Source organism: Aquarana catesbeiana, linkage group LG08, assembly GCF_042186555.1.
Source record: "Aquarana catesbeiana isolate 2022-GZ linkage group LG08, ASM4218655v1, whole genome shotgun sequence".
NCBI classification, from domain to species: domain Eukaryota; kingdom Metazoa; phylum Chordata; class Amphibia; order Anura; family Ranidae; genus Aquarana; species Aquarana catesbeiana.
In genome coordinates, this window is record NC_133331.1 from 273389060 (window position 1) to 273414888 (window position 25829).

Consider the following 25829-nt stretch of genomic DNA (forward strand, 5'->3'; position numbering starts at 1 on the left):
AACACACATTACCGATAACTCACAATGTTCATTCAGAAAGGGAAGAGGCCGGTAAATTACATATTTACCGGCCCTTCCCCCACTCATCCTAAAACATCTTCACAGTAACAGGAAAGGAGAGGAGGGAAGCCGGAAGCGCTGTGGGAGGAAAGGGGGGCAGTAGGGGGAATCTGTGCTGCACAGGGTGATTAGTGTGTGCCTGGACACACCTGGCACACCTTGTGCTCACGCCTATGGTTGGGGGTTAATATTGCAGTCATTGACACCGATGTTGGGGATTATTACTGCAGTCACTGTGATTGTGAAACTATTGATCTTTGCAAGCTGTTCAATATACAATACTGCAAACCTTACAGAATAACCTTATTGCTCATGTATTACTATTATTGTAGTGCACCACAATTTAAAAATTATTTTTGTGACTTTCGTGACTGTAAAAAAAATGTAAAAAGGTTACCCTACAAAAACCTGGTGTGTAAGATGTCTGCATCTCCTGCTATATGTCATGTTTCTAGGAGAACAGTAGTGACTAGGGATGAGCTTTGGGTTCCCAGTGAACCCATCTGGAGTTCACAAACTCAGCGAACCATTGCTGCTGTTCACCATCATAGCAACCAACTACCAGTAATGCACTTCCTGGCCTCTGACCTTAGGTCAGTTAGCTTAGAATGGCTAATAATATGGGCTTTGTTATGTGCTAGTCACTCACCATAAATAGGCAGGGTTTCTAGAAGCCAAATTGACAATCTGCTTAACTGTGATAGGGAAAGCTTAAAGTGGAACTTTAGGCAAAAAATTAATTCCCGCTAGATGACTTCATGCTGGCCCCTTTAGCAGGTATAGCTATATAAAACATTAAAAATAAGTGTCTATACTGTTTAAAACCCAGTAATACACTGCCTCGCCTGCTCTGCACATGCTCAGTTGCTCTCCATTTTTAGGCACTGCTGAGTTTGTAGAGGCCGATCTGCTGACAGCCTTAAAGCTGAATTAAATCCTCCTAACCTTTAGACCCCTTTCACACTGAGGCACTTTTATAGGTACTTTTGGGCTAAAAATAGCGCCTGAAAAACTGCTTTCCATTCATTTCAATGGATGCTTTCACACTGGGGCAGTGTGCTGGCAGGGTGGTACCAAAAATCCTGCAAGCAGCATCTTTGGGGCATGTTTGGAGCGCTTTAAAAAGCGCCTCAAAAATGCCCCTGTCCATTGAAATGAATTGGAAGGAGCTACCAAAGCGCTTCAAAAGCGCCACAATACCGCTCTTTTTCTTAAGGTCATGTAACCTTAAAAAAAGTGCACCGCTAACATCGCAAAAGCACCTCAAAAATGCCTGGCGTTTTATGGGAAGTTTTTGAGCGCCTCAGTGTGAAAGGGGTCTTACAGCCAAGGAAGCTGCTTCTGTTTGAACTGCAACTGCCCATGGTGCTGCACATGTGATCAGTTATGACACCATTCATTTGATGGTTTGACAGTTTGGTTGAGGACACAATTAAATGTGACAGTTTGCATTTCCAGCATTCCAGGAATGTAACTGTTTTTTGAAACTGGTAAATTGATGGGTTTAGTTCTGCTTTATGATTTACTGATGGGGCTTTGGGCTTCAACAAAATGGCAGCCTCCAGCAAGAAGTAACAGTAGCAATGCTGGAGGAAATTTATAGCACGCACTTATTTTGGTAACATTATTATTAATGTGGAATGTATGTTCCTTGCTAAAGAACATTGTTTTTTTTTATCAAGTTGTTATGGGTAAAGTTACACTTTAACCACTTGCCGACCGCCTAACGTAGATATACGTCGGCAGAGTGGCACGGGCAGGCAGAATCACGTATATATACGTGATCTGCCTCCCGCGGGCGGGGGGTCCGATCGGACCCCCCCCCGGTGCCAGCGGCGGTCGGCATCTGACTGGGAGAGTCGGGAGGCGAGGGGGAGACCATCCGATCGTGGCCCCCCCCTCGCGATCGCTCCCAGCCAATGGGAATCCTCCTCTGCCTGTGTGTAGTTTCACACAGGCAGAGGATGTGATGTCATCTCTCCTCGGTCTGGCAGTTTCCGTCCAGCGCCGAGGAGAGAAGACATGTAAGTGCACACAACACAAACACACACAGTAGAACATGCCAGGCATACTTTACACCCCCGATCCCCCCCCGATCGCCCCCCGATCCCCCCCCAATCACCCCCCCCCCCCCTGTCACAAACTGACATTAGCAGTATTTTTTTTTTTTTTTTTTTTTTTTTTCTGATTACTGCATAGTGTCAGTTTGTGACAGTTACAGTGTTAGTGCAGTGAGTGTTAGGCCCCCTTTAGGTCTAGGATACCCCCCTAACCCCCCCTAATAAAGTTTTAACCCCTTGATCACCCCCTGTCACCAGTGTCACTAAGCGATCATTTTTCTGATCGCTGTATTAGTGTCGCTGGGGACGCTAGTTAGGGACGTAAATATTTAGGTTCGCTGTCAGTGTTTTATAGCGACAGGGACCCCCATATACTACCTAATAAATGTTTTAACCCCTTGATTGCCCCCTAGTTAACCCTTTCACCACTGATCACCGTATAACCGTTACGGGTGACGCTGGTTAGTTCGTTTATTTTTTATAGTGTCAGGGCACCCGCCGTTTATTACCGAATAAAAGTTTAGCCCCCTGATCACCCGGCGGTGATATGCGTCGCCCCAGGCAGCGTCAGATTAGCGCCAGTACCGCTAACACCCACGCACGCAGCATACGCCTCCCTTAGTGGTATAGTATCTGTACGGATCAATATCTGATCCGATCAGATCTATACTAGCGTCCCCAGCAGTTTAGGGTTCCCAAAAACGCAGTGTTAGCGGGATCAGCCCAGATACCTGCTAGCACCTGCGTTTTGCCCCTCCGCCCGGCCCAGCCCAGCCCACCCAAGTGCAGTATCGATCGATCACTGTCACTTACAAAACACTAAACGCATAACTGCAGCGTTCGCAGAGTCAGGCCTGATCCCTGCGATCGCTAACAGTTTTTTTGGTAGCGTTTTGGTGAACTGGCAAGCACCAGCCCCAAGCAGTGTCAGGTTAGCGCCAGTACCGCTAACACCCACGCACGCAGCATACGCCTCCCTTAGTGGTATAGTATCTGATCGGATCAATATCTGATCCGATCAGATCTATACTAGCGTCCCCAGCAGTTTAGGGTTCCCACAAACGCAGTGTTAGCGGGATCAGCCCAGATACCTGCTAGCACCTGCGTTTTGCCCCTCCGCCCGGCCCAGCCCAGCCCACCCAAGTGCAGTATCGATCGATCACTGACACTTACAAAACACTAAACATAACTGCAGCGTTCGCAGAGTCAGGCCTGATCCCTGCGATCGCTAACAGTTTTTTTGGTAGCGTTTTGGTGAACTGGCAAGCACCAGCGGCCTAGTACACCCCGGTCGTAGTCAAACCAGCACTGCAGTAACACTTGGTGACGTGGCGAGTCCCATAAGTGCAGTTCAAGCTGGTGAGGTGGCAAGCACAAGTAGTGTCCCGCTGCCACCAAGAAGACAAACACAGACCCGTCGTGCCCATAGTGCCCTTCCTGCTGCATTCGCCAATCCTAATTGGGAACCCACCGCTTCTGCAGCGCCCGTACCTCCCCCATTCACATCCCCAACCAAATGCAGTCGGCTGCATGAGAGGCATTTTCTTTATGTCCTCCCGAGTACCCCTACCCAACGAACCCCCAAAAAAGATGTCGTGTCTGCAGCAAGCGCGGATATAGGCGTGACACCCTCTATTATTGTCCCTCCTGTCCTGACAATCCTGGTCTTTGCATTGGTGAATGTTTTGAACGCTACCATTCACTAGTTGAGTATTAGCGTAGGGTACAGCATTGCACAGACTAGGCACACTTTCACAGGGTCTCCCAAGATGCCATCGCATTTTGAGAGACCCGAACCTGGAACCGGTTACAGTTATAAAAGTTAGTTACAAAAAAAAGTGTAAAAAAAAAAAAAAAAAAAAACACATACAAAAATATAAAATAAAAAAAAATAGTTGTCGTTTTATTGTTCTCTCTCTCTCTCTCTCTCTATTCTCTCTCTATTGTTCTGTTTTTTTTTACTGTATTCTATTCTGCAATGTTTTATTGTTATTATGTTTTATCAAGTTTGCTTTTCAGGTCTGCAATTTTTTATACCTTACCGTTTACTGTGCTTTATTGTTAACCATTTTTTTGTCTTCAGGTACGCCATTCACGACTTTGAGTGGTTATACCAGAATGATGCCTGCAGGTTTAGGTATCATCTTGGTATCATTCTTTTCAGCCAGCGGTCGGCTTTCATGTAAAAGCAATCCTAGCGGCTAATTAGCCTCTAGACTGCTTTTACAAGCAGTGGGAGGGAATGCCCCTCCCCCCCAACGTCTTCCGTGTTTTTCTCTGGCTCTCCTGTCTCAACAGGGAACCTGAAAATGCAGCCGGTGATTCAGCCAGCTGACCATAGAGCTGATCAGAGACCAGAGTGGCTCCAAACATCTCTATGGCCTAAGAAACCGGAAGCTACGAGCATTTTATGACTTAGATTTCGCCGGATGTAAACAGCGCCATTGGGAAATTGGGAAAGCATTTTATCACACCGATCTTGGTGTGGTCAGATGCTTTGAGGGCAGAGGAGAAATCTAGGGTCTAATAGACCCCAATTTTTGCAAAAAAGAGTACCTGTCACTACCTATTGCTATGATAGGGGATATTTACATTCCCTGAGATAACAATAAAAATGATTAAAAAAAAAAAAAAATGAAAGGAACAGTTTAAAAATAAGATAAAAAAATAATAATAATAAAGAAAAAAAAAAAAAAAAAAAAAAAAGCACCCCTGTCCCCCCTGCTCTCGCGCTAAGGCGAACGCAAGCGTCGGTCTGGCGTCAAATGTAAACAGCAATTGCACCATGCATGTGAGGTATCGCCGCGAAGGTCAGATCGAGGGCAGTAAGTTTAGCAGTAGACCTCCTCTGTAAATCTAAAGTGGTAACCTGTAAAGGCTTTTAAAGGCTTTTAAAAATGTATTTAGTTTGTCGCCACTGCACGTTTGTGCGCAATTTTAAAGCATGTCATGTTTGGTATCCATGTACTCGGCCTAAGATCATCTTTTTTATTTCATCAAACATTTGGGCAATATAGTGTGTTTTAGTGCATTAAAATGTAAAAAAGTGTGTTTTTTCCCCAAAAAATGCGTTTGAAAAATCGCTGCGCAAATACTGTGTGAAAAAAAAAAATGAAACACCCACCATTTTAATCTGTAGGGCATTTGCTTTAAAAAAAATATATAATGTTTGGGGGTTCAAAGTAATTTTCTTGCAAAAAAAAATTATTTTTTTATGTAAACAATAAGTGTCAGAAAGGGCTTTGTCTTCAAGTGGTTAGAAGTGTGGGTGATGTGTGACATAAGCTTCTAGATGTTGTGCATAAAATGCCAGGACAGCTCAAAACCCCCCCAAATGACCCCATTTTGGAAAGTAGACACCCCAAGCTATTTGCTGAGAGTCATGTTGAGTCCATGGAATAATTTATATTGTGACACAAGTTGCGGGAAAGAGACAATTTTTTATTTTTTTTATTTTTTTTTGCGCAAAGTTGTCACTAAATGATATATTGCTCAAACATGCCATGGGAATATGTGAAATTACAGCCCAAAATACATTCTGCTGCTTCTCCTGAGTATGGGGATACCACATGTGTGAGACTTTTTGGGAGCCTAGCCGCGTACGGGACCCCGAAAACCAAGCACCGCCTTCAGGCTTTCTAAGGCCGTAAATTTTTGATTTCACTCTTCACTGCCTATCACAGTTTCGGAGGCCATGGAATGCCCAGGTGGCAAAAAAAACCCCCAAATGACCCCATTTTGGAAAGTAGACACCCCAAGCTATTTGATGAGAGGTATAGTGAGTATTTTGCAGACCTCACTTTTTGTCACAAAGTTTTGAAAATTGAAAAAAGAAAAAAAAAAAATTTTTTTTCTCGTCTTTCTTTATTTTCAAAAACAAATGAGAGCTGCAAAATACTCACCATGCCTCTCAGCAAATAGCTTGGGGTGTCTACTTTCCAAAATGGGGTCATTTGGGGGGGGTTTGTGCCACCTGGGCATTCCATGGCCTCCGAAACTGTGATAGGCAGTGAGGAGTAAAATCAAAAATGTACGCCCTTAGAAATCCTGAAGGCAGTGCTTGGTTTTCGGGGCCCCGTACGCGGCTAGGCTCCCAAAAAGTCCCACACATGTGGTATCCCCATACTCAGGAGAAGCAGCTAAATGTATTTTGGGGTGCAATTCCACATATGCCCATGGCCTGTGTGAGCAATATATCATTTAGTGACAACTTTGTGCAAAAAAAAAAAAAAAAAAAAAAAAATTGTCACTTTCCCGCAACTTGTGTCAAAATATAAAACATTCCATGGACTCAACATGCCTCAAAGCAAATAGCTTGGGGTGTCTACTTTCCAAAATGGGGTCATTTGGGGGGGTTTTATGTCATCTGGGCATTTTATGGCCTTCAAAACTGTGATAGGTAGTGAGGAGTAAAATCAAAAATGTACGCCCTTAGAAATCCTGAAGGCAGTGATTGGTTTTCGGGGCCCCGTACGCGGCTAGGCTCCCAAAAAGTCCCACACATGTGGTATCCCCATACTCAGGAGAAGCAGCTAAATGTATTTTGGGGTGCAATTCCACATATGCCCATGGCCTGTGTGAGCAATATATCATTTAGTGACAACTTTTTGTAATTTTTTTTTTTTTTTTTTTTTTTTGTCATTGTTCAATCACTTGGGACAAAAAAAATGAATATTCAATGGGCTCAACATGCCTCTCAGCAAATTCCTTGGGGTGTCTACTTTCCAAAATGGGGTCATTTGTGGGGGTTTTGTACTGCCCTGCCATTTTAGCACCTCAAGAAACGACATAGGCAGTCATAAATTAAAGGCTGTGTAAATTCCAGAAAATGTACCCTAGTTTGTAGACGCTATAACTTTTGCGCAAACCAATAAATATACACTTATTGACATTTTTTTTACCAAAGACATGTGGCCGAATACATTTTGGCCTAAATGTATGACTAAAATTGAGTTTATTGGATTTTTTTTAGAACAAAAAGTAGAAAATATCATTTTTTTTCAAAATTTTCGGTCTTTTTCCGTGTATAGCGCAAAAAATAAAAATGGCAGAGGTGATCAAATACTATCAAAAGAAAGCTCTATTTGTGGGAAGAAAAGGACGCAAATTTCGTTTGGGTACAGCATTGCATGACCGCGCAATTAGCAGTTAAAGCGACGCAGTGCCGAATTGTAAAAAGTGCTCTGGTCAGGAAGGGGGTAAAACCTTCCGGGGCTGAAGTGGTTAAGGAGTGTTGCTGATAAAATGAATAGGAACAGATTGGTGTAGGCACTGGTATACTAAAGTAGAAGTAAACTCTTCACTGTATGTCTATTAGGGAGCAAAATGCTGTGCATCTTGGGGAAGTTGGGGGTGTGGAATGTGAGCAGCTTCTTTAGATTTTCTCCACGTGGACTGTCACAACAGGCTAAATGTAAATTAAAAAAAAAATTCTAATGGGATAATATTCCTGGGCAATGTACAGTACATCAACACAGAAGCATATTTTTTTTTTTAATTTGGGAAAGCATTTGACAAGTGATTTGCAGGCCGGAGATTGTGGGAGACAGGGGCAGAGTTACATAGTTACACAGTTACGAGCGCCACAGTGGTGTAGTGGGTAGCACTCTCGCATAGCAGTAAGAAGGGTTACTGGTTCAAATCCCAACCACGACACTACCTGCCTGGAGTTTGCATGTTCTCCCTGTGCCTGCGTGGGTTTCCTCCCACACTCCAAAGACATGCTGGTAGGTTAATTGGCTCCTGTCTAAATTGTCCCTAATATGTATGAATGTGAGCTAGGGACCTTAGATTGTAAGCTCCTTGAGGGTATGGACTGATATGAATGTACAATGTATATGTAAAGTGCTGCGTAAATTGACGGCGCTATATAAGTACCTGAAATAAATAAATAAAAAATAAATACATAGTTGGGTTGAAAAAAGAAACAAGTCCATCCAGTTCAACCAATATAAAGGGAAGAAAATTATACAATCCAATATACACAATCCTATACCCATATACCTCCCAGCTTTTTAAGATGGAAATGAGGGACACCTATCAGCAAAAGTATGCAGCCATATGACACACCCCTTGTCACGCCCCCTTAAAGGGGAATTATACAAAAACAAGATTGCTTTTTTTTTACCACTACTATTCCTTCATATTGGCTTTTGGAATTTACAAATGCAGCAAGTTAGAAATCAGATGAGGGTTTAGCACTGGAAACCCCTTTTCGATAGATAAAAAGTGCATTCTATATACATCTATATAGATCAGACCAAAATGAGAGACAAATGAGGAGGACAGACGGACCTCGAAATCAGGGACAGTTTGGAGCTATGCACCCACAGTTGATCTAGAGGAAGGCAAAAAACCCCAATAAACATGATCCGTTTTGCTGCAGCAGTGTTTTCACGCCATAACACGTAGTGCCAAAACAAGAATGTTTATATCAATATCACTAGCTATATGACGTTTTAGTGGTGGGGTTAACATCTAATTTAACAAACTTTGCTTGAATTGCAGTGCTGGGGTACATCTGCTTAGGTTCTTTTCCTGTATGCACAGATCTATATAATACCTGTCTGTTACAGTTGATTGATAGCTAGCTCTTCAATTGTCAACTCCTAAACTACTCCCAAAGATTAAATAAAAGTTAGTTATACACCAGTTATGTTATCCTCCATCAGCCTGTTATCCTCAAAGCAAAGTCTGCTGGTGCAGTTATATTATTACCAACAAAAGTGGGTAACATATTACATTTCTGTGACCTAAAATTTCAAATAATGTAATTTTCACAGACAATTTGCACTTGATAAACTGATGCACTAATATTGTGTGACATAAACATACATTGATTGTGAGTTTTAACTAATCATTCGGCCTAGTATGATTTTTTAAACCTATAATATTTTTTTGAACAAAAAACTTACACAAAACTGACGCTGGCAGCGAAAAGATTAATTGTCATCTTAAATGGCTGCCATTAATCATCCATATATGGATTTTATTGCTCCTCTGTACATTATTATTTTGTAATTTAACACTGGATAAAGACTTAGATTTGATGGCTTCATATGACAAATCTCTTCATTGATCTGCTTTACAACTCCATTATACAGTATGTGTTATTTCCTGTTCTACATCATTGGGTTATTTGAGTGGGGCTTCCACCAAGTTTGCATTGCCTTCCCTTCCTGTGTTTGTTTCAGCAGGGCAAGGACAGCTTTACAATGAAAAAATAATTATAAAAAAAAAAAAAAATCTGTACATACGGTTACAGTTATAAGAAAAAAAAAAAAACCTAAAAAAACACACAAATATCACTGCATGCCTGTCTTTTCCTAAATTTAATGGCAGAAGGGGGAAGTAGTAAATATGTGGTGCATTGCTGCAAACTACTTTTCTGCAAAGCATAAGTATGTGGTGACATGTTGCAAACACAGGGAACCCTTGACTGTTTCAGCAAAAAGTATTCACTGCCAAAGGCCAACTGTGGAAAGTAGCCTATTGCCTTAGATTTTTCCACAGTTATGTCTCCAGTATGGGGGTTTCAGTCACTATCAGTAAAGAGTTCCTTTGCACTACATCCTGAGTGGGCCATTTTGGACTCACTCTGGGATGGTGGGGGTATATCCCCCAGATTTTGAATATTCCCCATATTCCTCTATTGTCTATCGCTGTCACAGGATTTTCCACATGCTGGTGGGGAGCAATGAGAGCATTCTGTGCAAAATAATGGTGCCAGTTTACAGAAAACGATCAAGATGTATACCAGAATACTACAAACCAGTCAGCCTAACACAAATAGTGTGTAAGGTATTTGAGCAAATGGTAAGGGACAGAAATTTGTCTGCGATAACAGTATTATAATTGACAACCAGCTTGGATTTATAAAAGACCATTCTTGGGGGATCTGGTTTTGTTTGTAGATCACAACCTGTCATGCATTGAAAAGGACATAAATCCAAGAGAAATAATTCTGCCCTGACAAGACAGTTTTGGTCACCAATCCGCAGGAAAGGTGCTTCTGAATTATTAATTAGGGAAATTTAGTTCAACCATTAGAAAAAAATACAGGTAATTTGGATCTTCTTTATTTTACTAGTTTGTTGTTCAGTACATTTGTGTTGTCTCTTGTTAAATATATAAATAAACTTGTGATGTTGATGGCTACAGTCCTAGCGGCTAACAGTACATTATTTATATCTATCTGTTTTGATGAAACGCTTCAATAAAAATGTATTGAAAGTGAAAAAAAATGAGTATAAATAAATAGCAAACCTCTTCTACACAATCCTATAGCTACTTTTGATCCAGCGGAAGGTAAAAAAAAACCTTTAAAGCATGGTTCATTTTGCTCCATTGGGGGAAATACATATTCCTTCCTGATCCCTTAAAAGGCAATTACATATTCTCTGGAGTATGAATTCCCTAAATGAAGCATCTTGAAGGATGCTCAATTTGTAAAGGGGCCACCTACATTGGCTCTCGGTGCTGTTTTTGAGCCGGCACATTTGCTACTCAAATTAAAATTTCTAGCTGAATATCTGCGGAGCTTAACTGCTCAGACCCTTGTATTGGCAAATATTTAGCTCTATGAGACAGCAGGACAGATGATGTATTGTTTCTGTGACAGCTGGTATAAGAACTTGATTTTCCTCTAGGCAAAAATGCCACTTAGCAGCTGCTGAAGCTGATTTGTTACTCATGAACAATCCCTTACTGTAGGTTCAAAGCTTATAATGGACATAAGTATTTGGATTACAAGAAGATCGTATAACTTTCCCATAGTAATCTGATAGCAGAGTTGGTTAAAGCATAGCATTTTCTGAACTCGCTCACACCAGCCCGGTTTGCTGAGGTGCATGCTCATTAGTACATGTTATGCTGGACAGCCCATTCAAACAAATAGGCTGGCTAACACACCACTGCAGACCAAAAATTTAGCATGCAGCAGCACACTGGTGTAAATGGGCCCTGACGCTTTTATGTTAAGTTTTAGCAGCTTGGGAGGCTGATAATACACAAGTTAACAGATCTCCCAAACCCACCATCAATAATATCTTGTAGTCTCTGCTTCAGATGCAATAAAAAAGAGGTGTGGTAATTCTTGTGATTCTTTATAAGTTTCAGTATGGTTTAGAGACAGGTGAATCCTATATGTAAGCTGCAAGGGATTAGTTCCCTGTTCATTTGCCTGTTATTCACAGACAAATTCCTGCCTTTTGTAATTATAATACAGCAAGTCATACTGCCAGCTTCAATATTTTTATTTTTTTACAATCCTTTTTTCAAGGACATAATAAACAGCAGAGGGTGCAATCTAGGTGTAGTGTAAAATATGTTTTTTGTTACGAATGATAAATAGCAACTCGCATATAGAACAACAAAAAGCACTTGTTGCAAAGTCTTAACCTGGTTTGGCCACTAGCTCTGTATTTGCAACAGGAAGTGGACATCCAATCCAGAATATGTGTTTACCTACGCCGATTGGGTCTATCCAGGATACTGAGGAATTCCCTGACAGTGTGAGAAACACAGGAGTGATGACAAAAAGAGGTGTCAAGGGGGCGTGGCTATGTGTTTCGAGGATCCCCTTCCTCTTTCTCAAGCCTGCCCATGCACAACAAATTCAATTTACTGTATAAAACCAGTGGGACTACATAACGCAGTTGAACTAAACAGAAAATGCTGCAAAAATGTATGTAGGTTTACCAGGATTATTTGATACCAGAACTAAAAGTAAAAATAAAAAGATTAAAAAAAATGATATCTTGTTTAAAACTGGGCCAGCCATATATTGCATATATACGAATATAGGAGAGTGACCAAAGCAAAACAAAACAACAAATGGGGACATATATGGATAAATTCATATATACAATACATGGCCATGCAAATTGTCACATATACATTATCTCACAAAAGTGAGTACACCCCTCACATTTTTGTAAATATTTAATTATATCGTTTCATGTGACAACACTGAAGAAATAACACTTTGCTACAATGTAAAGTAGTGAGTGTACAGCTTGTATAAAAGTGTAAATTTGCTGTCTCCTCAAAATAACTCAACACACAGCCATTAAGATCTAAACCACTGGCAACAAAATGAGTACACCCCTAACTGAAAATGTCCAAATTGGGCCCAAAGTGTCAATATTTTGTGTGGCCACCATTATTTTCCAGCACTGCCTAAACCCTCTTGGGCATGGAGTTCACCAGAGCTTCACAGGTTGCCACTGGAGTCCTCTTCCACTCCTCCATGACAACATTATAGAGCTGGTGGATGTTAGAGACCTTGCGCTCCTCCACCTTCCATTTGAGGATGCCCCACAGATGCTTAGTAGTGTTGAGGTCTGGAGACATGCTTGGCCAGTCCACCACCTTTACCCTCAGCTTCTTTAGCAATGCAGTGGTCGTCTTGGAGGCATGTTTGAGGTCGTTATGTTGGAATACTGCCCTGCGGCCCAGTCTCCGAAGGGAGGGGATCATGCTCTGCTTTAGTATGTCACAGTACATGTTGGCATTCATGGTTCCCTCAATGAACTGTATCTGCCCAGTGCCGGCAGCACTCATGCAGCTCCAGACCATGACACTCCCACCACCATGCTTGACTGTAGGCAATACACGCTTGTCTTTGTACTCCTCACCTGGTTGCCATCACACACGCTTGACACCATCTGAACCAAATCAATTTATCTTGGTCTCATCAGACCACGGGATGTGGTTTCAGTAATCCATGTCCTTAGTCTGCTTGTCTTCAGCAATCTGTTTGCGAGCTTTCTTGTGCATTATCTTTAGAAGAGACTTCCTTCTGGGATGACAGACATGCAGACCAATTTTATGCAGTGTGCGGCGTATGGTCTGAGCACTGACAAGCTGACCCCCCACCCCTTCAGCCTCTGCAGCAATGCTGGCAGCACTCATATGTATATTCCCCAAAGACAACCTCTGGATATGACGCTAAGCACGTGCACTCAACTTCTTTGGTGGACCATGGCGAGGCCTGTTCTGAGAGGAACCTGTCCTGTTAAACCACTGTATGGTCTTGGCCACCATGCTGCAGCTCAGTTTCAGGGTCTTGGCAATCCTCTTTTAGCCTAGGCCATCTTTATGTAGAGCAACAATTTTTTTTTCAGATCCTCAGAGAGTTCTTTGCCATGAGGTGCCATGTTGAACTTCCAGTGACCAGTATGAGAGAGTGAGAGTGATAACACCAAATTTAATACACCTGCTCCCATTCACACCTGAGACCTTGTAACACTAATGAGTCTCATGACATCGGGGAGGGGAAATGGCTAAATGGGCCCAATTTGGACATTTTCACTTAGGGGTGTACTTACTTTTGTTGCCAGTGGTTTAGACATCAGTGACTGTGTGTTGAGTTATTTTGAGTGGACAGCTACACTGTTATACAAGCTGTACACTGACTACTTTACATTGTAGCAAAGTGTCATTTCTTCAGTGTTGTCACATGAAAAGCTATAATAAAATATCTACAAAAAGGTGAGGGGTGTCCTCACTTTTGTGAGATACTGTATATAGTTAATATACTATACATCAATAAATTATACATTGACAGTCTAAAACAATGCAAGAAACATAATATAATGAGTGGGTGTCAAAAAAGGTCACTAGGGGGAGCAGCAGTGCACAGCTATATCATCGTAACTGAATACGGAAAATGTTCAGATGACAGTGTTGACTTCTATTCCTCATTGAAACCACCTGGGGACAGGGAGTTCAAAATGAAAATCCAGTATGTCATTCTCTTACACCATTTTTAAAATGTTGGGCAGCTGGTAAATTCCTGGAGTTGGATTCAATAATCTAAACTTGCAAGCAATCCAAAACTTTTGTGTCAGCAAAATGTTTAGCGTTCCAATCCTTCTCAAACCTTTTGTTGTGCCCCAAATCTCGCACAAGATTCTGATAGTCCTCCCTATGTATCAAAGCCCACAAAGACACATCAAACTGAGATGAGCAGTTTTGAAAAGAAGTAATGGAGATGTTTGTGAGTATGCACACTCTGTTATATAACATGTAATGAGAGTTTTTCATAGTCTGGGTTTAATGACACTTTAATTAATACAGAGTTGCCTCCACCCCTCTGGGAAGTATTTCCACAAGATTTTGCAGTGCTTCTGTGGAAATTCATGCCCATTCATAAAAAAAGCAATAGTGAGGCCAGGTACTTAAAGTGGGAGTCCAGCGACCAATCTTTTTTTTTTTTCTTAGGTCATTGAGACACTTTGCTAATCCCAAAATAATACTCACAGTTTGGGTGTAAAATTTCCGCCTCTGTCTGTTTTCGGACTGAAGAATAACTTTAAAAATGTGATGCTGGCTGTTTCCATCTTGCTTGTGGGCATGTGAAGCCCACAAGCATTGATTTCCTGGATGCGGTGAATGCTGTTCATTCACAGCTTGTTCACAAGCATGATCATTGTTCCCGCACTGAATCTTGGGAAGCCTGACACTAAGCTCCCAGGAGACAGTGCGGCGCCGGGGAAAGGCAATAAACACGCCTACTCCCATGGGAGGAGAGACAGGAAGTGCCACAATAAAGTACAATATAAAGGTAATTACAGCGATAAAAAAAAATTTCGTGCGGCATTTGAACATCTATGCAATTAACTGAAGGGGGTAAGATTAAGTTAAAATTTGAGTGGAACCCCCCTTTAAGTTGGATGAATGAGTGTATTAAAAAACAACTAAAGGCAAAACTTTTTTTGTTTTGGATAAAGTGGATATGGATTAGAACCCCTGTCAGGTTTTTATTGCTGTCTGTGTTCTATTTGTTCTGTTTACCATGTTGATTGAAAGTTAAAGTATAAGAAATTCCCAAATTTTGAGTTGTCCTCAGAAAAGTAATAGTTGAGAAATCTTCCAATTGGTACACTAGTTCTAGTGACCTGGGGGACCCCAAGAGAATCCCTTAATTTGAGGGATTTACTCTTACTTCCTGTTTGGCTGTGGGACAGGAAGTGAAGATATACAGTTGTGCTCATAAGTTTACATACCTGGGCAGAATTTATGATTTCTTGGCCATTTTTCAGAGAATATGAATAACACAAAAAACATTTCTTTCACTCATGGTTAGTGTTTGGCTGAAGCCTTTTATTATCAATCAACTGTGTTTACTCTTTTTAAATCATAATGACAACACAAACTACCCAAATGACCCTGATCAAAAGTGAATATACCCTGGTGATTTTGGCCTGATAACATGCACACAAGTTGACAGAAAGGGGTTCGAATGGCTATTAAAGGTAACCGCCCTTACCTGTGATCTGTTTGCTTGTAATTAGCATGTGTGTATAAAAGGTCAATGAGTTTCTGGACTCCTGACAGACCCTTGCATCTTTTCATCTAGTGTGGCGCTGACGTTTCTGGATTCTGAGTCATGGGGAAAGCAAAAGAATTGTCAAAGGATCTGCGGGCAAGGGTAGTTGAACTGTATAAAACAGGAAAAGGATATAAAAAGATGGAAGGAATTGAGAATGCCAATCAGCAGTGTTCAAACTCGAATCAAGAAGTGGAAAATGAGGGGTTCTGTTGAAACCAAACCACGGTCAGGTAGACCAACTAAAATTTCAGCCACAACTGCCAGGAAAATTGTTAGGGATGCAAAGAAAAACCCACAAATAACTTCAGGTGAAATACAAGACTCTCTGAAAACATGTGGTGTGGCTGTTTCAAGATGCACAATAAGGAGGCACTTGAAGAAAGATGGGCTGCATGGTCGAGTCACCAGAAGAAAGTCATTACTATGCAAATGTCACAAAGTATCCTGCTTACAATATGCCAAACAGCACAGAGACAAGCTTCAAACCTTTTGGCACAAAGTCATTTGGAGTGACGAGACCAAAATTTAGCTTTTTGGCCATAACCATCAACGCTTCGTTAGGAGAGGAGTCAACAAGGCCTATGATGAAAGGTACAGAGGGAATTCGCTGATGTTTTGGGGATGTGTAAGCTACAAAGGCACAGGAAATTTGGTCAAAATTATTGGCAAGATGAATGCAGTATGTTATCAAAAAGGAACATTTGCATTCATCAGCCAGGAAGCTGCGCATGGGACGTACTTGGACATTCCAACATGACAATGATCCAAAAAACAAGGCCAAGTTGACCTGTCATCAGCTACAGCAGAACAAAGTGAAGGTTCTGGAGTGGCCATCTCAGTCTTCTGAACGCAATATCACTGAGCCACTCTGGGGAGATCTCAAACATTCATGCAAGACAGCCCCAGAATTTACAGGAACTGGAGGCTTTTTTTCCAAGAGGAATGGGCTGCTTTACCATATGAGAAAATAAAGAGCATCATCCACAAATACTACAAAAGACTTCAAGCTGTCATTGATGTTAAAGGGGGCAATACACGGTATTAAGACCTGGGGTATGTAAACTTTTGATCGGGGTCATTTGGGTAGTTTCTGCTGTCAAGATTTTAAAAAGAGTAAGCACAGTTGATTGATAATAAATGGCTTCAGCCAAACACTAACCATGAGTGAAATAATTTTTTTTTGTGTTATCATTCATATTCTCCGAAAAATGGACAAGAAATCATAAATTCAGCCAGGGTTTGTAAACTTATGAGCACAACTGTATCTCCCCAATGGGACACAGATGGCAAAATATAAACTGACAGGGTTATAATCCTCCCTTACTCTAGACAACATGAAAAAAAGTTTTGCCTATAGTTCTACTTTAAATTCTCCCCAAAGGTGATCAGTAGAGTTGAGGTCAGGGCTCTACGAAGACTACTCAAGTTCCCCCAAACCCAATTTGTCAAGCATTGTCTTTGTGGACTATCAGTAGGGCTGTCTACAAATGATTGGCCATATAGTGTAGAAGGAGATTTGAACTGGCATTTCATATACAGCTGTTAACCACTTGACGACCGCCTCACGCCGATTTACGTCGGCAAGGTGGCACGGACAGGCAAAATCACGTACATATACGTGATTTGCCTTCCGCGGGTGGGGGGTCCGATCGGACCGGTGCCCAAGGCGGTCGTCTTTTCTCCCACGGCGATCGGAGATGAGGGGGAGGCCATCCGTTCGTGGCCCCCCCCTCGCGATCGCCGCCGGCCAATCACATCATTCCTTTGTTGCTGTATGCTAAACAGCAGCAAAGGAAATGATGTCATCTCTCCTCGGCTCGGTAATTTCCGTTCCGGCCCGAGGAGAGAAGACAGGTATGTGAGTGCACAACACTACACACACACACAGTAGAACATGCCAGGCACACAAAACACCCCGATCCCCCCCCGATCGCCCCCCGATCCCCCCCCCAATCACCCCCCCCTGTCACAAACTGACACCAGCAGTTTTTTTTTTTTTTTTTCTGATTACTGCATTGGTGTCAGTTTGTGACAGTTACAGTGTTGGGACAGTTAGTATTACCCCCCTGTAGGTCTAGGATACCCCCCTAACCCCCCCTAATAAAGTTTTAACCCCTTGATCACCCCCTGTCACCAGTGTCGCTAAGCGATCATTTTTCTGATCGCTGTATTAGTGTCGCTGGTAACGCTAGTTAGGGACCTAAATATTTAGGTTCGCCGTCAGCGTTTTATAGCGACAGGGACCCCCATATACTACCGAATAAATGTTTTAACCCCTTGATGGCCCCCTAGTTAACCCTTTCACCACTGATCACCGTATAACTGTTACGGGTGACGCTGGTTAGTTTGTTTATTTTTTATAGTGTCAGGGCACCCGCCGTTTATTACCGAATAAAGGTTTAGCCCCCTGATCGCCCGGCGGTGATATGCGTCGCCCCAGGCAGCGTCAGATTAGCGCCAGTACCGCTAACACCCACGCACGCAGCATACGCCTCCCTTAGTGGTATAGTATCTGATCGGATCAATATCTGATCCGATCAGATCTATACTAGCGTCCCCAGCAGTTTAGGGTTCCCAAAAACACAGTGTTAGCGGGATCAGCCCAGATACCTGCGTTTTGCCCCTCCGCCCGGCCCAGCCCAAGTGTAGTATCGATCGATCACTGTCACTTACAAAACACTAAACGCATAACTGCAGCGTTCGCAGAGTCAGGCCTGATCCCTGCGATCGCTAACAGTTTTTTTGGTAGCATTTTGGTGAACTGGCAAGCACCAGCCCCAGGCAGCGTCAGGTTAGCGCCAGTAGCGCTAACACCCACGCACGCACCGTACAGCTCCCTTAGTGGTATAGTATCTGATCGGATCAATATCTGATCCGATCAGATCTATACTGGCGTCCCCAGCAGTTTAGGGTTCCCAAAAACGCAGTGTTAGCGGGATCAGCCCAGATACCTGCTAGCACCTGCGTTTTGCCCCTCCGCCCGGCCTAGCCCAAGTGCAGTATCGATCGATCACTGTCACTTACAAAACACTTAACGCATAACTGCAGCATTCGCAGAGTCAGGCCTGATCCCTGCGATCGCTAACAGTTTTTTTGGTAGCTTTTTATTGAACTGGCAAGCGCCAGCGGCCTAGTACACCCCGGTCGTAGTCAAACCAGCACTGCAGTAACACTTGGTGACGTGGCGAGTGCCATAAGTGCAGTTCAAGCTGGTGAGGTGGCAAGCACAAGTAGTGTCCCACTGCCACCAAGAAGACAAACACAGGCCCGTCGTGCCCATAGTGCCCTTCCTGCTGCATTCGCCAATCCTAATTGGGAAACCACCGCTTCTGCAGCGCCCGTACTTCCCCCATTCACATCCCCAACCAAATGCAGTCGGCTGCATGAGAGGCATTTTCTTTATGTCCTCCCGAGTACCCCTACCCAACGAACCCCCCCAAAAAAGATGTTGTGTCTGCAGCAAGCGCGGATATAGGCGTGACACCCACTATTATTGTCCCTCCTGTCCTGACAATCCTGGTCTTTGCATTGGTGAATGTTTTGAATGCTACCATTCATTAGTTGAGTATTAGCATAGGGTACAGCATTGCACAGACTAGGCACACTTTCACAGGGTCTCCCAAGATGCCATCGCATTTTGAGAGACCCGAACCTGGAACCGATTACCGTTATAAAAGTTAGTTACAAAAAAAGTGTAAAAAAAAAAAAAATATTTGTCGTTTTATTGTTCTCTCTCTCTCTATTCTCTCTCTCTTGTTCTGCTCTTTTTTACTGTATTCTATTCTGCAATGTTTTATTGTTATTATGTTTTACCATGTTTGCTTTTCAGGTATGCAATTTTTTATACTTTACCGTTTACTGTGCTTTATTGTTAACCATTTTTTTGTCTTCAGGTACGCCATTCACGACTTTGAATGGTTATACCAGAATGATGCCTGCAGGTTTAGGTATCATCTTGGTATCATTCTTTTCAGCCAGCGGTCGGCTTTCATGTAAAAGCAATCCTAGTGGCTAATTAGCCTCTAGACTGCTTTTACAAGCCGTGGGAGGGAATGCCCCCCCCACCGTCTTCCGTGTTTTTCTCTGGCTCTCCTGTCTCCACAGGGAACCTGAGAGTGATTCAGCCAGCTGACCATAGAGCTGATCAGAGACCAGAGTGGCTCCAAACATCTCTATGGCCTAAGAAACCGGAAGCTACGAGCATTTTATGACTTAGATTTCGCCGGATGTAAATAGCGCCATTGGGAAATTGGGGAAGCATTTTATCACACCGATCTTGGTGTCATCAGATGCTTTGAGGTCAGAGGAGAGATCTAGGGTCTAATAGACCCCAATTTTTTCAAAAAAGAGTACCTGTCACTACCTATTGCTATCATAGGGGATATTTACATTCCCCGAGATAACAATAAAAATGATTAAAAAAAAAAAAAAAAATGAAAGGAACAGTTTAAAAATAAGATAAAAAAGCAAAAAAATAATAAAGAAAAAAAAAAAAAAAAAAGCACCCCTGTCGCCCCCTGCTCTCGCGCTAAGGCGAACGCAAGCGGCGGTCTGTCGTCAAATGTAAACAGCAATTGCACCATGCATGTGAGGTATCGCCGCGAAGGTCAGATCGAGGGCAGTAATTTTTGCAGTAGACCTCCTCTGTAAATCTAAAGTGGTAACCTGTAAAGGCTTTTAAAGGCTTTTAAAAATGTATTTATTTTGTTGCCACTGCACGTTTGTGCGCAATTTTAAAGCATGTCATGTTTGGTATCCATGTACTCGGCCTAAGATCATCTTTTTTATTTCATCAAACATTTGGGCAATATAGTGTGTTTTAGTGCATTAAAATTTAAAAAAGTGTGTTTTTTCCCCAAAAAATGCGTTTGAAAAATCGCTGCGCAAATACTGTGTGAAAAAAAAAATGAAACACCCACCATTTTAATCTGTAGGGCATTTGCTTTAAAAAAATATATAATGTTTGGGGGTTCAAAGTAATTTTTTTGCAAAAAAAAATAACTTTTTCATGTAAACAATGAGTGTCAGAAGGCTTTGTCTTCAAGTGGTTAGAAGAGTGGGTGATGTGTGACATAAGCTTCTAAATGTTGTGCATAAAATGCCAGGACAGTTCAACCCCCCCCCCCAAATGACCCCATTTTGGAAAGTAGACACCCCAAGCTATTTGCTGAGAGGCATGTCGAGTCCATGGAATATTTTATATTGCGACACAAGTTGCGGGAAAGACAATTTTTTTTTTTTTTTTGCACAAAGTTGTCACTAAATGATATATTGCTCAAACATGCCATGGGAATATGTAAAATTACACCCCAAAATACATTCTGCTGCTTCTCCTGAGTACGGGGATACCACATGTGTGAGACTTTTTGGGAGCCTAGCCGCGTACGGGACCAAGAAAACCAAGAACCGCCTTCAGGCTTTCTAAGGGCGTGAATTTTTGATTTCACTCTTCACTGCCTATCACAGTTTCGGAGTCCATGGAAAGCCCAGGTGGCACAAAACCCCCCCAAATGACCCCATTTTGGAAAGTAGACACCCCAAGCTATTTGCTGAGAGGTATAGTGAGTATTTTGCAGACCTCACTTTTTGTCACAAAGTTTTGAAAATTGAAAAAAGAAAAAAAAAAAGTTTTTTCTTGTCTTTCTTCATTTTCAAAAACAAATGAGAGCTGCAAAATACTTACCATGCCTCTCAGCAAATAGCTTGGGGTGTCTACTTTCCAAAATGGGGTCATTTGGGGGGGTTTTGTGCCACCTGGGCATTCCATGGCCTCCGAAACTGTGATAGGCAGTGAAGAGTGAAATCAAAAATTTTCACCCTTAGAAATCCTGAAGGCGGTGCTTGGTTTTCGGGGCCCTGTACGCGGCTAGGCTCCCAAAAAGTCCCACACATGTGGTATCCCCATACTCAGGAGAAGCAGCTAAATGTATTTTGGGGTGCAATTCCACATATGCCCATGGCCTGTGTGAGCAATATATCATTTAGTGACAACTTTGTGCAAAAAAAAAAAAAAGTGTCACTTTCCCGCAACTTGTGTCAAAATATAAAATATTCCATGGACTCAATATGCCTCTCAGCAAATAGCTTGGGGTGTCTACTTTCCAAAATGGGGTCATTTGGGGGGGTTTTGTGCCACCTGGGCATTCCATGGCCTCCGAAACTGTGATAGGCAGTGAAGAGTGAAATCAAAAATTTACACCCTTAGAAATCCTGAAGGCGGTGCTTGGTTTTCGGGGCCCCGTACGCGGCTAAGCTCCCAAAAAGTCCCACACATGTGGTATCCCCATACTCAGGAGAAGCAGCTGAATGTATTTTGGGGTGCAATTCCACATAGGCCCATGGCCTGTGTGAGCAATATATCATTTAGTGACAACTTTTTGTAAATATTTTTTTTTTTTTGTCATTATTCAATCACTTGGGACAAAAAAAATAAATATTCAATGGGTTCAACATGCCTCTCAGCAATTTCCTTGGGCTGTCTACTTTCCAAAATGGGGTCATTTGGGGGGGTTTTGTACTGCCCTGCCATTTTAGCACCTCAAGAAATGACATAGGCAGTCATAAACTAAAAGCTGTGTAAATTACAGAAAATGTACCCTAGTTTGTAGACGCTATAACTTTTGCGCAAACCAATAAATATATGCTTATTGACATTTTTTTTACCAAAGACATGTGGCCGAATACATTTTGGCCTAAATGTATGACTAAAATTTAGTTTATTGGATTTTTTTTATAACAAAAAGTAGAAAATATCATTTTTTTTCAAAATTTTCGGTCTTTTTCTGTTTATAGCGCAAAAAATAAAAACTGCAGAGGTGATCAAATACCATCAAAAGAAAGCTCTATTTGTGGGAAGAAAAGGACGCAAATTTCGTTTGGGTACAGCATTGCATGACCGCGCAATTAGCAGTTAAAGCGACGCAGTGCCAAATTGGAAAAAGACCTCTGGTCCTTAGGCAGCATAATGGTCCGGGGCTCAAGTGGTTAAAGGACCTCAGGAGTAACAGAAAAAAAGTATTAGCTCAGTAGTGGTCATTTAATTAGTTGAAACTAAAAAGAACCAGGTACTATCAAAGACCATTTGCCTTCCAAACATTCTGAATTCTTCATCACATGAATTCAAGTTGCCAGTAAGACCCTTGTAGAATTTGGTCTATGCTTACTCAATAGCGTCAGGCAGCTACAGGTATTTCAGCCACATATTCCTATTGCACCATCTATAGCCACATTTTACTCATCTTATCTGAATAGAGTAGAATTGGAGTGGTCTTCTGTTTCAAAAGATTAAACAGCAAATGGCTGGGGATTCAGATTTTACTGACCCTATTTACTGCCTAATCCACCTTATGGTTGCACTGGCCCTGCTTGCACTGACCACTGGCTCATGTGCATTTTTTAACCACAACTGACCGCTGACACATGGCCATATTTTACGACCACCGATACATTTATTACTGCTGACTGCTAACCTACAGGCATTCTTTTATTCTGACTACTAACGTAGGGAAATTATGAACCTTCACTGTCCACCAACATAAGCTACTGACCTCTGATGTAGAGGCATTTTTTTTTCTCCTACTGACCACAGTCCAGCACCCAATTATTGTGATGGTCAGTCATAGGCCAGCTTGAGGGCCCCAGCTCTACAAACTAATATGTTAAAATTCTAGAAAGTCAACAATTTTCTGAAGTATTGTAGCCATCACAATCATTCCATAGTCAAAGTTGCTTACAGTAAAACATATCTTTTCCCCTTTTTAAAATTTAAACACAAAATGTATCTACTGACTATGTCCGCATGCTTTGTGAATTAGGTTACAGTCACAAGCTTTACTGTTTGTATTAGAACTGAACTGGATGTATCGATATTAATATGAACAAATGACAATCACAGAGAACAGAGGCACTACAGTGATGGTATTACACCCTCCACTGTCAAACCTTTCTGTTAACTCCTATATCACCACTCACAGAGCTTTGGAATACACTTAGCTGGCATTAATCAGAAATGGAAGTTACTCATTGGTAGTACCTCAGGATTGCTGTGTGTTGGGTTGGTGGTGTATAGACTTCAGCTTTAATGAGTAGGTCTTAATAATATGGCCATTGAGTATATTTCCAGTTTTACCCGATGTCTATAAAGAAGAATAACTGAATTTTTTTGAAAATAATTTCTGTAGGTGAGATGGGGTGGCAAAGGTTCCACTGAAGAGGGTGCCAAGCTGGAGAAACCCAAAAATGCAGTTATTAAACTTCCAGAACAAGAATATGAACCCTGGGAACCAAAGGCAAAGAGACCCTCAGCACGCCGTGGCCCACAAGAGAGAAAATGGTACAGTCCAATCAAGGTAAAGATCATTTTTCTTTGTATATCCCCTGACTTTTAATAGATTACCTTATTCTCACAGAAAACATTAATGAATACATTCTAGGGATTTTGAACCACCAACCTGCTACTTGTATCACTTGGAGCAGTGATATCTCAGTACATGAGTTCACAGCACTTTCTCAATTGTCCCAACTATGACAAAGAGGGTTAATATTCCTGCCAGATTTTTTACATTTATTTTACACTATGATTTATGCAGGAAGATATACTGTGCAAGAAGTCATTACATCATTAAAGGAAGCCTTTTTACAGAAGGCAGAACAGAGGAAACCAAATCTCTAATGCTATCTCTTTCTGCAGTACATGGGTTATTTTTTAGGGCCTATTCAGATGCATGCTACCTCTATATAGTAAATCTGTCCCCACTAAAGTATTGGAGATGAAAATACTGTGTAGCATAATTCTTTAGAAATTATTTAGTAGATACTGTATGCTGTTCCATTGGCCTGCACATACCTGCATTCTTTTTGTAAAGAGCTTTAAGGGCCTCTGAATTCAGGGCACTCAATAAGCACATTTCGGCTATCTGCTGAAAAGTCAAAGCTCTATCACACAAAGTCAGCCAACCCACAGCACTGAAGGAGTCAAAGAATCCATCTGATAGACTAGACCAGGGATCTCCAAACTACAGCCCTCCAGCTGTTGCGGAACCACACATCCCATGAGGGATTGTAAAACTCTGACATTCACAGACATGACTAGGCATGATGGGAGTTGTAGTTCCCGAACAACTGGATTGCCATAGTTTGGAGACTCCTGGACTAGACCATTATACACCTAATCTCATAATTGTTGCTCTTTATGAGTCAATAAAGCTGACTATTTTTGTCCTATTCGCCACAGTCATAGTCATAACAGGTTGGGTATAGCTAATAGTAGGTAGTTACATTCAGCTGGACTTGTTCTGTAACAGAACAAGTCCATTTGAATGTGACTAAGTACTGCTAACTCTACCATGACCTGGATAAATTAGAACCTTTGTGGAGAGGTTAGACATCACGTCTGGTCAATTGTTCTTCTTGTACCATCAATTCCATTTCTCTCAAGTCCAGCCAGACTGGATGTTGAATGCCTTTAATAATGGAACCAATAAACATTGTGTTGCAATATGTCAGTTGCTATTGATTAAAAAAAACCTACGGTACAGGTATAAAAATTTACAAGTATACTAGCTTTAATATGATAGTACATCAATGAAAAAGGAACATTCCTTTCACTGTGTATGAGAGATAAAACTATCATGTAGTTGTAATTATTCAGGCATCTGGTGATAATTTAAAATAATAATTACTGGATTTTTTTTATATATCTGCAAAAAAGGTGATTTATGGCCATGCAGTATGTTACTTTTGTATGAATTTCCATAAAATGTTATGCTTAATTATAGGGCAAACTGGATGCTATCTGGGCACTTCTAAGAAGAGGCTATGACCAAGTATCCTTAATGAGACCTCAGTCAGGAGATAAGGTAAGAGGGATTACATAAAAATGCCTGTCTGCACAGGACTAATGTGTGTAGTTGTAGAACTAACTGCTGGATCTGTGTATAAGATAACCTTTTCTGGAAGATGAGCAGAATATTCTGTACATTTTTAAAGATACATAACATGACCAAACATGCATGTATTGCAAAGATCTACTGCAAATGTTTTTTAATTATTATTTTGCCCAGGTGCACACTTTAAGCCATTTTTTTAGTACCTGCATCTCAACACTGGTATTTATTCATTTGCTAGTTTGAATAGAAAATTCAGTGATAGACATTGAGTAATGTGCTGACCAGTTGTGCTTGTATGTTTATTCATTTGAAAGTAGAGGAATTACAATGGTTAAATCTTGTATCTGGTGGTTACAGACAATCCTTATGCTCAATGCTACCCAGACCAGCATCAGAATATATTAAAGGGCTTCAAGGGACATGAAGTGCAGCTAATAGGCCCTGACATGAGCAGGCAAATTGTCTCTTACACCCAGCTCAGAGTAG

At 41.6% G+C, this 25829-nt stretch overlaps 1 protein-coding gene across 1 annotated transcript in view; it reads left to right on the top strand.

The window, feature by feature from the left end:
• ANTXRL (ANTXR like) overlaps nucleotides 1–25829 on the top strand; it is a 229246-nt gene that overhangs the window by 192676 nt on the left and 10741 nt on the right. Inside the window, exons 16-17 of the mRNA XM_073597284.1 lie at nucleotides 23637–23804; nucleotides 25233–25313. Of these exons, the coding sequence (XP_073453385.1) occupies nucleotides 23637–23804; nucleotides 25233–25313 (249 nt within the window). The remainder of the gene's footprint in view (nucleotides 1–23636; nucleotides 23805–25232; nucleotides 25314–25829) is intronic.